This window comes from Leptodactylus fuscus, chromosome 2, assembly GCF_031893055.1.
Source record: "Leptodactylus fuscus isolate aLepFus1 chromosome 2, aLepFus1.hap2, whole genome shotgun sequence".
NCBI lineage: Eukaryota > Metazoa > Chordata > Amphibia > Anura > Leptodactylidae > Leptodactylus > Leptodactylus fuscus.
The window spans coordinates 268,433,002-268,450,691 of NC_134266.1; the positions used below are offsets into that span (position 1 = coordinate 268,433,002).

The 17,690-nt window shown below is 43.0% G+C and overlaps 1 protein-coding gene across 2 annotated transcripts in view; it reads left to right on the forward strand.

Annotated features, from left to right (window-relative positions):
- Window positions 1–17,466, forward strand: part of RAB30 (RAB30, member RAS oncogene family) — a 77,481-nt gene extending 60,015 nt beyond the window's left edge. For both annotated transcript variants that reach the window (XM_075266222.1, XM_075266223.1), the window contains exons 2-5: window positions 6,555–6,655; window positions 8,338–8,421; window positions 14,743–14,926; window positions 16,525–17,466. In XM_075266222.1, coding sequence (XP_075122323.1) covers window positions 6,563–6,655; window positions 8,338–8,421; window positions 14,743–14,926; window positions 16,525–16,775 — 612 coding nt within the window. In that variant the 5' untranslated portion in view covers window positions 6,555–6,562 and the 3' untranslated portion in view covers window positions 16,776–17,466. The remainder of the gene's footprint in view (window positions 1–6,554; window positions 6,656–8,337; window positions 8,422–14,742; window positions 14,927–16,524) is intronic.
- The last annotated feature ends 224 nt before the right edge of the window (window positions 17,467–17,690 follow it).

Consider the following 17,690-nt stretch of genomic DNA (forward strand, 5'->3'; position numbering starts at 1 on the left):
CGCGCTTATCTCCAAATAAGTCTGGATAATTTACCCTCCGGCTCCTTCATAATCAGCCCTGGGCGAGCGAGAAGGAGGGAAGAGAACGGATTGTCTAGGATGAGAGTTGTACAATGGAGAAGTGATGGAAGGGCTGACAAAAAGTTTGAGAAATTCCTTTAGTCTGACAACTCTGTATACCAGTTCCTATTGAAATGAATGGGAGCAGAGCTGCAGTTCCCCGCGCCACCACTACAGTGTACAGAGCCATACACTGTATACTAGAGATGAGCAAGTAATATTCGATTGAATAACTCGCTTCCATAGGAATGCGTGTAAGCGGCCGAACACCAAGGGGTGAAGCGCAGTGAATATTTGATGCGCTTAACCCCTTGCTGTTCGGCCGCTTACACGCATTCCTATGGGAGAGAGGTATTCGATCGAATACTATTCGCTCATCTCTACTGTATATAGCTTCCTGTCTGTACACTGTAGAGTTCGGCATCTGGGTCTGCATCCTAGAAAAACCCTAGACAGGCTGCAATTCAAAATCTGACCACTGGGTGCTGGTATTTAGACACATATAGCATACTATCTTGTGACATAATATCACAAAGTCATGTTGTTTTGAAAAGCTGGTCATCTTATGACACATTGCCAGACCAAGAGGAAGGACACATCAGTCCAGAATCTGGTTCACAATTCGGAGCTCCAGGCACATAGATCTAAGTATCTAGTAGAACGTATTAAAGGGATTGTCCATGAAATGATTCTGCCAAAAAATTTGAGAAATTCATTTAATCTGACAACCTATGGTCCACCTTAGAAGTTCAATATAGTATCAGGACATGCTAGCGAAATCCTAGACAGGCTGCAGTTCAAAATACGACCACTGGGTGCCGGTATTTAGAAACATACAGTAGCCTATTATCTTGTGACGTAATATCACAAAATCATGTTGCTTTGAAAAGCTGGTTATCTCATCACACTAATATCTGGTCTTGTCCAGTCAAGAGGAAGAATACTTCTTAAGGCCAGAATCTGGAACGTCTGGTGGTTCACAATGCTCCAGTCACATAGATCTAAGTATATAGTAGAAAGTATTAAAGGGATTGTCCATGAAATGATTGTGCCAAAAAATTTGAGAAATGAATTTAGTCTGATAACCAATGGTCCACCTAGATGAAAAATAATTTATCTTAGATCAAGTTTGGTTTAGGACTCTCCTTGTCATGAAACAAGTTCAAAACAGTAGCAAAATCCTAGACAGGCTGCAGTTTAAAATCCGACCACTGGGTGCCAGTATTTAGACACATATAGCATATTATCTTGTGACATAATATCACAAAATCATGTTGCTTTGAAAAGCTGGTTATCTCATGATAATGTCTAGTCAAGAGGAAGGATACATTTGTACGGCCAGAATCTGGAACGTCTGGTAGATCCAGACACAGAGATCTAAGTATATAGTAGAAGGTATTAAAGGGATTGTCCATAGAATGATGGGAGTACTGCCAAAAACTTCTTGTGACACAAACGTCAGGACTTGTCCAGCCAAGAGAAAGGGCACATCAGTCCGTAATCTCAAATATCTAGTAGTTCACAATAGCCCTACGTAGCTGTTCAGAGGTATACCTGGTCTGCATAGTATACAGTGCTGGAAGGAGATATCTCCACACCCTGTATAGTGGCCAGGCACTGTAGCTCAGCTCCCTCTGAAGTTCAATCCTGGCAGTGCCACACTGGTCTACAGGTTGTGTGTGGTATTGCAGCTCAGTATTATTCACTTAAGTAGAGCTGTGGTGTAATACCAGACAGGACCTATGGACCAGTGGGGGCACTGTGTCTGTAACAAAGGAGCCAGAAGCCCAGGTAGTGTCTGTGGTGACAATGAATGTTATTGAGATTCCTTACAAATCGTCTTTAATGTCTGGCTACATATCACAAGTACATAGCCGGCCAGATAGGAAGGAGGCCAGCAGAAGTAACAGACAGATTGAAGGAAATTCTGTGCGATATCCAACAATTTCCAGGGAGAAATATTGCGGAGGAATAAGTGGTTTTGAACAACGTGTAATTTCTTTAGTAACGATGATGACATCCGCATGACAGCCCGCCGTGTAATAGCGCAGACAAGACAGGAGGAGCAAGGCAGGGACATGGCGGGGACAGATGGATGGACAGAGGGGAATGTCACACAAGGAGGCCAAGGAGCAGGCCCGACACCTTCTGTCTGCGGCCCGGAAAATCAGATTAGAACATTCCCTGACCTTCACCTAGTCCTGGGGAGGGAAAGAGAGAAGAGTGCGGACCCCGAGAGCTGGAATGGGATCAGGAGAGGGAACTGCACAATATTAGGCAGGGGGATTAATGTTATGGGTGATCAGTGTAGTAGTCTGTCTATTATCTATCTATCTATCTATCTATCTCCTATCTATCTATCTATCTATCTATCTATCTATCTATCTATCATCTATCTATCTATCTATCCATCTCTCTATCTATCTCCTATCTATCTATCTATCTATCTATCTATCTATCTATCTATCTATCTATCTATCTCCTATCTATCTATCTATCTATCTATCTATCTATCTATCTATCTCCTATCTATCTATCTCCTATCTATCTATCTATCTATCTATCTATCTATCTATCTATCTATCTATCTATCTATCTATCTATCTATTATCTATCTATCTCCTATCTATTATCTATCTATCTATCTATCTATCTATCTCCTATCTATCTATCTATCTATCTATCTATCTATCTATCTCCTATCTATCTATCTATCTATCTATCTATCTATCTATCTATCTCCTATCTATCTATATATCTCCTATCTATCTATCTATCTATCTCCTATCTACTGTATCTCCTATCTATCTATCTATCTATCTATCTATCTATCTATCTATCTATCTATCGCTCATCTATCTATCTATCTATCTATCTATCTATCTATCTATCTCCTATCTATCTATCTATCTATCTATCTATCTATCTATCTCCTATCTATCTATCTATCTATCTATCTATCTATTTATCTATCTCCTATCTATCTATCTATCTAGCTCCTATCTATCTATCTATCTATCTATCTATCTATCTATCTATCTCCTATCTATCTATCTATCTATCTATCTATCTATCTATCTATCTATTTATCTATCTATCTCCTATCTATCTATCTAGCTCCTATCTATCTATCTATCTATCTATCTATCTATCTATCTATCTATCTCCTATCTATCTATCTATCTATCTATCTATCTATCTATCTATCTATCTCTCTATCTATCTCCTATCTATCTATCTATCTATCTATCTATCTATCTCCTATCTATCTAGCTCCTATCTATCTATCTATCTATCTATCTATCTATCTATCTATCTCCTATCTATCTATCTATCTATCTATCTATCTATCTATCTATCTATTTATCTATCTCCTATCTATCTATCTAGCTCCTATCTATCTATCTATCTATCTATCTATCTATCTATCTATCTATCTCCTATCTATCTATCTCCTATCTATCTATCTATCTCCTATCTATCTATCTATCTATCTATCTATCTATCTATCTAGCTCCTATCTATCTATCTATCTATCTATCTATCTATCTATCTATCTATCTATCTATCTCCTATCTATCTATCTATCTATCTATCTATCTATCTATCTATCTATCTATTTATCTATCTATCTCCTATCTATCTATCTAGCTCCTATCTATCTATCTATCTATCTATCTATCTCCTATCTATCTATCTCCTATCTATCTATCTATCTATCTATCTATCTATCTATCTATCTCTCGGTTATTATTACGTCATTGTTCTGGACTTCTATCGTCTTTTTATTGATTATATTCTGATGATGTCATCGGCTGTCACTGATGTCACTGCTGTTATCAGGGTTACCTGCGGAGGGGCGACATGTGCGGTATACGATGACAGGGGCGCGCGGTGTACTTCATCAGACTAATCACAGCGACAGAGTAAAACAAACTATTTACTTAGCGGACTAATCGAAATCCGATGGAGCGGGATTAGCGGGCGGCATCCTGATGAGGAGTCTGTCTCTTCCTATTACTGGCGCTATATACAATCATGGCGGCTAAGAACCAGACTCGCAGCAACGGGTGCAAGAGATTTATCAAAACTGGTGCAAGGGAAACGTGGAGCTGTTGCCCATAGCAGCCAATGAGGACATTCATTCACTTTTCACGACATCCTGGAAATGAAAGCTGGAATCTGATTGGTTGCCATTGATTTCCTTTTCCTAGAATCCCTGTCTCATGCTCCACCCCTCGGACCTACCTATTGGTGGGGGTCTGACACCCGGGGGCCCCCGCAGATCAGCTGGTTGTAGAGGTCGCAGCTTCTTCACTGAATGGCGCCATACATTCCATGGTGGCTGTACTTGGTATTGCGGCTTCACCCCATAGTCACACAACTTTCCCGAATCCCTGATCAGCAGATTTGCCTAATGTGATAGATACATCCCCCACTTACATATCGCGTATTCCTATCTACAACAGTTGGTGGTCGTATTGTTTGTCACTCAGCTTTCCCAGATTCCTGAACAGTAAATTGGCCTAACCATGTGGTAATGCAACTGAGGCTCCCATATAGCTCTATAACTCTTAAGATTTGCCCCTCTGTTACCTAGGAAAGCTGGGTGTTGAATAGTTATACCGCCAGATAGCTGCATAACCAGATATCTCTTGCACCCAGCTTTCCTAGACTCCTGAGCAATAAGTTTTGCATGTGTAACTGAGACATATGGCTTATATCGCTAATATACTCTAGTACGGCTGTATAATGGCAGCCATAATGGTTGTCACCCAGCTTTCTCAGGTTCCTAAACAGCAAATATGCCCCGTCTTGTGATTATACATTCAACACCCCCTGTAGCTCTATAGCTAAATAGATTCGACGTTCTGTATTCTAGGAAAGCTGGGTTGTGATTTCAATCAGAGCATTAACATAATGGTTGTCACCCAGCTTTCCCAGGCTCCTAAACGGCAAATTTGCCTAGTTTAGTGCTAATACATCCAACACTCTCATATCTGAATAACTAAGTAGATTTGCCTCTCTGGTCTCTAGAAAAGCTGGGTTATGTTTCCAATCAAAGCTTTAAAGGCGGCCATAATGATTGTCACCCAGCTTTCCCAGGCTCCTAAACGGCAAATCTGCCTAGTCATGTGGAAATATAACCAAAACTCCTTATAGCTGAATAACTAAGTAGACTTACCACTCTGGATTCTAAGAAAGCTGGGTTGTGATTCAGGTCAGAGCTCTAATGGCGGCCATGATGGTTGTCACCCAGCTTTCCCAGGCTCCTAAACAGCAAACATGCCTTCTTTTGTGATAATACATCCATCACCTTCTATAGCTCTTTAGCTAAGTAGATTTGACAATCTGCATTCTAGGAAAGCTGGGTTGTGATTCCAATCAGTTCATTAATGGCAGCGATAATGTTTGTCACCCAGCTTTCCCAGGCTCCTAAAAGGCAAATTTGCCTAGTTTAGTGCTAAAAAATCCAACACCCTCATATCTGAATAACTAAGTAGATTTGCCTCTCTGGTCTCTAGAAAAGCTGGGTTATGTTTCCAATCAAAGCTTTAAAGGCGGCGATAATGATTGTCACCCAGCTTTCCCAGGCTCCTAAACAGCAAATTTGCCTAGTCATGTGGAAATATAACCAACATTCCTTATAGCTGAATAACTAAGTAGACTTACCACTCTGGATTCTAAGAAAGCTGGGTTGTGATTCGGGTCAGAGCTCTAATGGCGGCCATGATGGTTGTCACCCAGCTTTCCCAGGCTCCTAAACAGCAAACATGCCTTCTTTTGTGATAATACATCCATCACCCCCTATAGCTCTTTAGCTAAGTAGAATGGATGTTCTGCTTTCTAGGAAAGCTGGGTTGTGATTCCCATCAGAGCATTAATGGCAGCCATAATGGTTGTCACCCAGCTTTCCCAGGCTCCTAAACAGCAAATATGCCTAGTTTAGTGCTAATACATCCAACACCCCCATATCTGAATAACTAAGTAGATTTGCCTCTCTGGTCTCTAGAAAAGCTGGGTTATGTTCCCAATCAAAGCTTTAAAGGCAGCCATAATGATTGTCACCCAGCTCTCCCAGGATCCTTAAATTTGCCTCGTCATGTGGAAATATATCCAACACTCCCTATAGCTGAATAACAGTCGATTTACCACTCTGGATTCTAGGAAAGCTGGGTTGCGATTCGAGTCAGAGCTGTAATGGCGGCCATATTGGCTGTCACCCAGCTTTCCCTGTAATTACATTTGTGATGCTGGAAGTTTCCTGTAATGTTATAAACCTCGCGAGGCCGGATCTGTGCCAGTGACATAATCCTATGGTGGACGCTGCAACGTCTGCATCGCCGGAGACCTTTGTCCTGTTTACTTGGGAGGATAAAGTTCCCCGGTGACAACATCCCGGGCTCAGAGATTGTAGTCGCCGTCCGCAGGAGGTAGTCGCTTCTTAGTCGCCCGTAGCCGTATACTGACCGCAACTCTCTGTCTCTCCACAGCTGTGTAAATGAGTATGGAAGATTATGACTTTCTATTCAAGATCGTACTCATAGGGAACGCGGGCGTGGGGAAGACCTGTCTGGTGCGGAGGTTTACTCAGGTAAGGAAGTCTCATCATCCTCTGGGGGACGCCGCGACACCCACGTCAGGTCACATCACGACTATTCGACTAAGGTCTTAGTCACGTGACACATGATGGCGGTTTTAAAAACAGGAGTGAATGGGATATTTATATGAAGACTGGCATATTAAATACCAGTCTTGATATCCCCGTCGTAAGTGGACAACCCTCATCTTCAGACATGTGGCGGCGAGTTCGTAGCGGCCTGTGTGGACGGTCCGGTAGGAAGTGGACATGTTGTAGAGTCATCCGCGGACCCCTTAGAAATTTAAAGGGGTCGTCCGGGCGTAGGGTACCGTACTAAGAATAGACCATAGATTCCTGATTGGTGGAGGGATGGCAGCCGGCCCCCAGACTGATCAGCTGTATTGTGTACAGGACGGATACCGTACTAAGGATAGACCATAGATTCCTGATTGGTGGAGGGATGACAGCCGGCCCCCAGACTGATCAGCTGTATTGTGTACAGGACGGTTACCGTACTAAGGATAGACCATAGATACCTGATTGGTGGAGGGATGACAGCTGGCCCCCAGACTGATCAGCTGTATTGTGTACAGGACGGATACCGTACTAAGGATAGACCATAGATTCCTGATTGGTGGAGGGATGGCAGCCGGCCCCCAGACTGATCAGCTGTATTGTGTACAGGACGGATACCGTACTAAGGATAGACCATAGATTCCTGATTGGTGGAGGGATGACAGCCGGCCCCCAGACTGATCAGCTGTATTGTGTACAGGACGGTTACCGTACTAAGGATAGACCATAGATACCTGATTGGTGGAGGGATGACAGCTGGCCCCCAGACTGATCAGCTGTATTGTGTACAGGACGGATACCGTACTAAGGATAGACCATAGATTCCTGATTGGTGGAGGGATGACAGCCGGCCCCCAGACTGATCAGCTGTATTGTGTACAGGACGGATACCATACTAAGGATAGACCATAGATACCTGATTGGTGGAGGGATGACAGCCGGCCCCCAGACTGATCAGCTGTATTGTGTACAGGACGGATACCGTACTAAGGATAGACCATAGATTCCTGATTGGTGGAGGGATGGCAGCCGGCCCCCAGACTGATCAGCTGTATTGTGTACAGGACGGATACCGTACTAAGGATAGACCATAGATACCTGATTGGTGGAGGGATGACAGCCGGCCCCCAGATTGATCAGCTGTATTGTGTACAGGACGGATACCGTACTAAGGATAGACCATAGATTCCTGATTGGTGGAGGGATGGCAGCCGGCCCCCAGACTGATCAGCTGTATTGTGTACAGGACGGATACCGTACTAAGGATAGACCATAGATACCTGATTGGTGGAGGGATGACAGCCGGCCCCCAGACTGATCAGCTGTATTGTGTACAGGACGGATACCATACTAAGGATAGACCATAGATACCTGATTGGTGGAGGGATGACAGCCGGCCCCCAGACTGATCAGCCTTATTGTGTACAGGACGGGTGTCCAGGCGCCCCCGCTGATCAGGTATTTATGGTCAATCTTCAGACTATAAAGCTTAGAGGGGATGTCCAGCCCTAAATGGACTTTTCATATTGATGATCTGACCACAGTCCAACAGAAAATAACATGGGTGCATATTGAGGCGGGGGTATAATCTGTCACTGACTGTCTCTTTGCGTTCACAGGGTCTCTTCCCTCCAGGCCAGGGGGCCACCATTGGGGTAGATTTTATGATTAAAACCGTGGAAATAAAGGGAGAGAAAATAAAGGTGAGATCACTGATGAAAATGTTGCGTCCATTATTATCCAGTATAACGTGCACTGTCCAGGTCTAACAAGTGGGGAGGGGGGTCCTAAACATGGGAAAACGGGTTGTACGGAGACACTGCCGACACCTGTCCATGGGGTGTATAGTCACAAAAGTTCATTGACTTCGACACATCCCATGCGCATTACTACTTACAGTAAGTGTACAGTATCGTTGTACTATTTATGTGTTCTGGGTAGCAGTAATATATATGTATATGTTATGGCGGTATAATTTATGTGGATAGTAAAATGGTATTATTTATGTGTATGGGATACCAAAATTATATATGTATATGATATAGTGGTATAATTTAGGGGTATAGTATAATGTGTATGGGATATCATTATTTCACATGTATATAACATAGCGGTACAACACTGCTATCCAATACACATTAACTGTACTGCTATATCATATACATATATAATATTGTTATCTTGTATACATCTATAATTAAATATACTATACACATAAAATGTACTGCTATATCATATACATATATAATACTGTTTATCCACACAAATTGTATATACATACATAGATTGTATATACCTTTATAATGTATGTGTATGATCTAATGGTATTATATATGTGTATGGGATAACTATATTATATATGTATATGACATAGCGGTACACTTTATGTGTATAGTATAATGGTACCTTTATGTGTATGGGATACCAGTGTTATGTATGTACAGTATATGACATAGTGGTACAGTTTATGTGTGTAGTATAACAGTACTATGGATGTATATAAGATAGCAGTGTTATATTTGTACATAATATAGCGGTACAATTTACAGGGAAGATTTAGAATGCTTCGTATGCCAGTTATAGTATGTCAGTACTATTAATGTGTACAGTATAGTACCGCTATTTATGTGCATGTGATAGCAGTGTGTTATATACATAAAAGAGTTGCAAATTTATTTTGCATATCGGATTTTTTTTCCATATTGTACCACCCACTCCACCAAGCTTTGTATATTAGGCACGGCAAGGATGTTCTTAAAGGCGCCACACATGCATACAACACCAACGGTAGTTGTGTAGACATCAGTATGAATGTACACAAGGTTTCCATGATAACACTGCAGGAAGTGTCATTGAGTAGTGCAGCCTCAGGCTTCTGGGCCTGTAACTTAAGATTTGGAAGAATTGAAAAGCGATCTCCATAGATGTGAGTTCAAGCTTCTGAACCTCACCGATGACGTGTCAGAATATTCTAGTTCTCTATGTGGTCAAGGGCGGTTTGTCTCCAGGCCTAGTCGCAACCGCAGCCTATATCTGCACCACTGCGACCACTAACATTGCAGACTATGCATAGGAGGACGTTCCTCTTGATACTTCTCATAAGAAGACTTGAGAATGTCATTGCTTCTCCTTGTTGAGCTGTTACCAGGCACCATCATAAAGACGCCTGTCAGCCGTCGGGATAATCGCGGCGCAGATTACAGGATTATTGCCGATGAATTGATGATTACACCAGACACGCTTTTTATTATTGTCAGTATATTTCAGGAGAAAATCTATAAAAATAAGAATTAAAGAATAAAATCATCTCTATACTAGTGTCAGAAGTGAATAACATGTGGGAATATGTGCACTAAGTACATGTACTAAGACCAGATATGGCGGTACACCGGTACACCTCGAAGAACCCTGTATGTCAATAAATAAGACACCTCTACTATGTCCAGTATACTAATACCCAGCCCGATACACCTCTACTATGCCCAGTATACTAATACCCAGCCTGATACACCTCTACTATGCCCAGTATACCATTACCCAGCCCGATACACCTCTACTATGCCCAGTATACCATTACCCAGCCCAGTACACCTCTACTATGCCCAGCATACTAATACCCAGCCTGGTACACCTCTACTATATCCAATATACCAATACCCAGCCTGGTACACCTCTACTATGTCCAGTATACTAATACCCAGCCTGATACACCTCTACTATGCCCAGTATACTAATACCCAGCCTGATACACCTCTACTATGCCCAGTATACCATTACCCAGCCCGATACACCTCTACTATGCCCAGTATACCATTACCCAGCCCAGTACACCTCTACTATGCCCAGTATACCATTACCCAGCCCGATACACCTCTACTATGCCCAGTATACCATTACCCAGCCTGGTACACCTCTACTATGTCCAGTATACCATTACCCAGCCTGGTACACCTCTACTATGTCCAGTATACTAATACCCAGCCTGGTACACCTCTACTATGCCCAGTATACTAATACCCAGCCTGGTACACCTCTACTATGCCCAGTATACTAATACCCAGCCTGATACACCTCTACTATGCCCAGTATACTAATACCCAGCCTGGTACACCTCTACTATATCCAATATACCAAAACCCAGCCTGGTACACCTCTACTATATCCAATATACCAATACCCAGCCTGGTACACCTCTACTATATCCAATATACCAATACCCAGCCTGGTACACCTCTACTATGCCCAGTATACCAATACCCAGCCTGGTACACCTCTACTATGATCAGTATACCATTACCCAGCCCAGTACACCTCTACTATGCCCAGTATACTAATACCCAGCCCGATACACCTCTACTATATCCAATATACCAATACCCAGCCTGGTACACATCTACTATGTCCAGTATACTAATACCCAGCCTGGTACACCTCTACTATGCCCAGTATACTAATACCCAGCCTGATACACCTCTACTATGCCCAGTATACTAATACCCAGCCTGATACACCTCTACTATGCCCAGTATACCATTACCCAGCCCAGTACACCTCTACTATGTCCAATATACCAATATCCAGCCTGGTACACCTCTACTATATCCAATATACCAATACCCAGCCTGGTACACCTCTACTATGCCCAGTATACCAATACCCAGCCTGGTACACCTCTACTATGTCCAGTATACCATTACCCAGCCCGATACACCTCTACTATGCCCAGTATACCATTACCCAGCCCAGTACACCTCTACTATGCCCAGTATACTAATACCCAGCCCGATACACCTCTACTATGCCCAGTATACCAATACCCAGCCCGATACACCTCTACTATGCCCAGTATACCATTACCCAGCCCAGTACACCTCTACTATGCCCAGTATACTAATACCCAGCCTGGTACACCTCTACTATATCCAATATACCAATACCCAGCCTGGTACACCTCTACTATATCCAATATACCAATACCCAGCCTGGTACACCTCTACTATATCCAATATACCAATACCCAGCCTGGTACACCTCTACTATGTCCAGTATACCATTACCCAGCCCAGTACACCTCTACTATGTCCAATATACCAATACCCAGCCTGGTACACCTCTACTATGTCCAGTATACCATTACCCAGCCCAGTACACCTCTACTATGTCCAGTATACTAATACCCAGCCTGGTACACCTCTACTATGTCCAGTATACTAATACCCAGCCTGGTACACCTCTACTATGCCCAGTATACTAATACCCAGCCCGATACACCTCTACTATGCCCAGTATACCATTACCCAGCCCAGTACACCTCTACTATGACCAGTATACTAATACCCAGCCCGATACACCTCTACTATGTCCAGTATACCATTACTCAGCCCGATACACCTCTACTATGTCCAGTATACTAATACCCAGCCTGGTACACCTCTACTATGTCCAGTATACTAATACCCAGCCTGGTACACCTCTACTATGTCCAAGTATACCAATACCCAGTCTGTTACACCTCTACTATGCCCAGTATACTAATACCCAGCCTGGTACACCTCTACTATGCCCAGGATACTAATACCCAGCCTAGTACACCTCTACTATGCCCAGTATACCAATACCCAGCCTGTTACACCTCTACTATGCCCAGTATGCCAACACACAGGCTGGTACACTTGTACTATCCCCAGTATACCAATACCCATCCGGGTACACCTCTACTAGACTCAGTATATCAATGCACAGGCTGTTACACCTCTACCATCCCCAGTATACCAATACACAGTCCAGAATACTTCTACTATGCCCAGGATGCCATTACACAGGCTGATACATTTCTACTATGCCCCGTATACCAATTCACAGGCCAATACACAATACACTTCTACTATGCCCATTATACCAATACACAGCCCAATATACCTTTACTATGCCTAGTATACCAATACTCAGCCCAGTATACTTGTACTATCCCCAGTATATCAATACACAAGTCTAGTATGCCCCTTCTAGAGTGAATTACGTTGCTACAATAGCCCAGTATGCCTATAAACAGGTCTAGTATGTCCATATATAAGTCCAATATGCCCATATATGGGTCCAATACGCCCATACACAAGTCTAGTGGGCTTCTTTTAGGCTGAAGTAAGCCACTATAATAGCCAAGTAGTCCAATAGTCTAATATGCCTCTACTACCACTTGGTATGCCAATACACAGGTCCAATATGCCTATTTTAAGGTGAAATAAGACATCAGAATAGCCCAGTATGCCATTACACAGGTCCAGTATGCCATTACACAGGTCCAGTATGCCATTACACAGGTTCAGTATGCCATTACACAGGTCCAGTATGCCATTACAAAGGTCCAGTATGCCAATACACAGGTCCAGTATGCCATTACACAGGTCCAGTATGCCATTACACAGGTTCAATATGCCATTACACAGGTTCAGTATGCCATTACACAGGTTCAGTATGCCATTACACAGGTCCAGTATGCCATTACACAGGTTCAGTATGCCATTACACAGGTCCAGTATGCCATTACACAGGTTCAATATGCCATTACACAGGTTCAGTATGCCATTACACAGGTTCAGTATGCCATTACACAGGTTCAGTATGCCATTATACAGGTTCAGTATGCCATTACACAGGTTCAATATGCCAATACTCAGGTCCAGTATGCCATTACAAAGGTCCAGTATGCCAATACACAGGTCCAGTATGCCATTACACAGGTCCAGTATGCCATTACACAGGTTCAGTATGCCATTATACAGGTCCAGTATGCCATTACACAGGTTCATTATGCCATTACACAGGTTCAGTATGCCATTACACAGGTCCAGTATGCCATTACACAGGTTCAGTATGCCATTACACAGGTCCAATATGCCATTACACCGGTCCAGTATGCCATTACACAGGTTCAGTATGCCATTACACAGGTCCAGTATTCTAATACACAGGTTCAGTATGCTGTTACACAGGTCCAGTATGCCATTACACAGGTTCAGTATTCCATTACACAAGTTCAGTATGCCATTACACAGGTCCAGTATGCCATTACACAAGTCTAGTATGTCATTACACAGGTTCAGTATGCCATTTCACAGGTTCAGTATGCCATTACACAGGTCCAGTACACCATTACACAGGTCCAGTATGCCATTACACAAGTCTAGTATGTCATTACACAGGTTCAGTATGCCATTTCACAGGTTCAGTATGCCATTACACAGGTCCAGTATGCCATTACACGGGTTCAGTATGCCATTACACAGGTCCAGTATGCCATTACACAGGTCCAGTATGCCATTACACAAGTCCAGTATGCCATTACACAGGTTCAGTATGCCATTACACAAGTCCAGTATGCCATTACACAGGTTCATTATGCCTTTTACCGTCTATACCTTTACTTGGGCCTAGATAGTCCTCACAAGGGACCAGTATGCCACTAGTAAAGCTCAATCTACTCTTCCATGGACTAGTATACGTGTAGAGACCCATTCCTACAACCCACATAATAAATCAATGTACGTATCTGCCCCCGACACGGGTAACGCCATTCTGTTCAAACCTATCCCCATTGTTTCTTGACCAGATTCTTAATCTTGTCATCCAAAGTTCTTGTGGACTCTTCATTTTTAGGGCACGGTTATGGGTTTTACATATAGTCAGGCTTTCTCAGGATTAGGCTTTGCGTCATGTTTTTGTAGGATCCTTCCTGCGCACATCAGGACGGAGCCGCCGGTTGTTTTGCTGAGCGGGACCTAAATTGCTTTTTGTAAGCGTCACCACAAATCTTGCAGCTTTCGGGGCCGAGCAGCTGGATCATATTATCACGGACACTCTTTGATTATAAATCTTGAATCGCTCGGAGAAGGATCTGCCAGCTGGAGTCTGTAGACGCTTAGAGTGGATTTTTTTTTCTGAACAGACCCTCTTAAGTAGTTGTGCCGTGAATTTCGGAAATGCTAATACGCCTCCATTTATTTCCTTATTGTTTGGTTCCTTAGCTCCAGATATGGGACACGGCCGGCCAAGAGAGATTTCGTTCCATCACCCAAAGTTATTACCGTAGTGCCAACGCATTGATTTTAACCTATGATATAACGTGCGAGGAATCTTTCCGATGTCTCCCGGAATGGCTGCGGGAAATCGAACAATATGCTAATAATGAAGTCATCACTGTGCTTGTGGGTAAGTCGGGATGGTTTAACCCTGAATCTGCTGGAAAACTTATACCTCCCACGTTTCAGGGAGGAACAAAATGTGAATTTGGGTATAATAAGCCACACCTCTAAACCCTGCCCTATTTGACTCTGCCCAATCCAAAACATTTCTCTTAATGCCCAATCAATGACCCCAGCATGGTATCATACTTGTGGCCCCAATGGTATAATGTACCCTTTATGTGGCCCCCATGGTATAATGCCCCCCTCATTAATGCAACCACAGTATAATAAACCTTTATTGTGGCCCCATATTATAATATCCCCCTCATTATGGTCTCCACAGTATAATGCACTCTCTTTATGGTCTCCATAGTATAATGCACCCTCATTATGGTCTCTATAGTATAATGCACCCTCATTATGGTCTCTATAGTATAATGCACCCTCATTATGGTCTCTATAGTATAATGCACCCTCATTATGTTCTCTGAAGTATAATGCACCCTCATTATGGTCTCCACAGTATAATGCACCCTCATTATGGTCTCCACAGTATAATGCACCCTCATTATGGTCTCTATAGTATAATGCACCCTCATTATGGTCTCCACAGTATAATGCACCCTCATTATGGTCTCCACAGTATAATGCACCCTCATTATGGTCTCCACAGTATAACGCACCCTCATTATGGTCTCCACAGTATAATGCACCCTCATTATGATCTCCACAGTATAATGTATCCTTATTGTGGCCACTACAGTATAGTGGGCCCTTTATTGTGACCCCATAGTATATTGCCCCCCCCCCCCCCCAATTATGTTTCCCTCAGTATAATACAACCTTATTGTGGCCACCACAGTATATTACCCCCCTCCCCCCCGTTATGGCCACCAGAGTAAAATGTCCCCTTATTGTGTCCACCACACTATAATGTCCCCTTATTATGTCCGTCACAGTAAAATGGCCTCCCTCATTATAGCCCCCAGAGTATAATGTCCCCATCCATGTGACCCTCATATTATAATGTCCTTCTCCACGTGGGCGCCACTTTAAAATGTCACCCACTATGTGGTACTCACAAAAAGGGCACAAAAACAATAACTAATACTCACCCTCTCCTGTTCTCCGGTTGGGAGGTATAACGTGATATAAGTATGCACAGATACCTTAGGCTTTGGACCCAACATATTCATCACATGACGGAAAACAATTGTGCCTAAAAGATCCTCTTGACTTGTACCGATGGATCTGTCACGGCTTGAATTCAATTTTCCGTAACTCCTCAGACTTTGACTGTGCCTATATTGCCCTGTTCATGAGCCTATAAAGACTCAATGTGCCGCCATATGGTGCTCTGTGAGCCACCAATGTCTCCTAGAAGATGTTTCATGGACTGGTAAGACTTTAGGGTATTCTTCATGGCATGATGGATTACAGAGCTATAGCACTATATGGCGGTACACTCAGTACCACGTCCGGTGGTCAACATGGCCACGCTACAACATAGTCCTATTAAAATGAATGAGACTGCAGCATGGCCATGTGACCAACAGACGTGATGTCACTTCCTGTGAAGAAAAGTCCGCCATGTGACTTACCCACTTTGTTGTCTACCTACAGGGAACAAGATCGACCTGGCAGAGAGGAGGGAGGTCTCCCAACAAAGAGCTGAAGAATTCGCCGGATCCCAAAACATGTATTACCTAGAAACCTCTGCCAAAGAGTCAGACAACGTGGAAAAACTCTTCCTGGACTTGGCCTGTCGCCTCATCAGCGAGGCCAGGCAAAACGCGTTGGTGAACAATGTAGACTCCTCTTTGCCCGGAGAAGGAAAAACCATCAGTTACTTGAACTGTTGTAATTTCAACTAGTGGACGGGAAAAACAAAAACATTCACTATGGGCTGAAGGCCTTTTTTACCAGATGGATTCCCTCTGGTTGATGTTGCTACATTTCCGGCCATCGCGAACAGAGGACCAATATGGAAGCCACCAAAATTTGGTGGCGGGCGGGCCAAGAAGAGGACACAAAGTTGTGAGCCCCGTCGACCAGTCTTGGGGACAACTTGGAACATAAAACCCCCTTATATACATATATAGAACGACATGCTGCATACCACGCTGGGTTTATGTCCAACTTTTTGGTTTTTCTTTAGTTCCGTTCTAGTAGATAGAAAAGCATCTTCAAGGAAGCGGAAGACGTCGGCCGTAGTAGGATGATCAGACTATGACTCCACAGAGAACTTTTTATAACTCCGATGACAATTATTTGGAATGCTAGCTCCACTTTCAATGCAACTTTTTGAGATGGAGGTTGACCGTTGTTGACCCAGTTGGGAATTTCTCTTGGATTTTATTGACTAAAATGTTATTGATTTTTGTTTCCATGGACGGTGATGGAAGGAACAGCGGTTTTCAGTGGGCCTTGGTTCTTATTTTGCATTTTTAACCCTTCAAAAAGATCTCCAGCGTAAAATCTCGGCTGTCAGTATCGATTTTTTTTTTATTTTGCCAAAAAGAATTAAAAATGGTCTTTCGTGGATGGTTTTCAGTAGAGGAGCCGTTGTGTTGTTCGACAATATGGGATGGAGGGGTAGGGGGTAAGGTTATGGTGGTGGCATCTATGGTTTTATGGGGTGGATATTCAAAGCCTGACTAGTCAAAGCAGAATATGCATTGTAATGTTTTTTTTTTCTATTTTACAATGGTACCTCCCCCTTGTATGGTCGTTGATCCTTACCACTAATATAGAGGAAATATTTATCTGGCATGCATGGTTTGGTGATA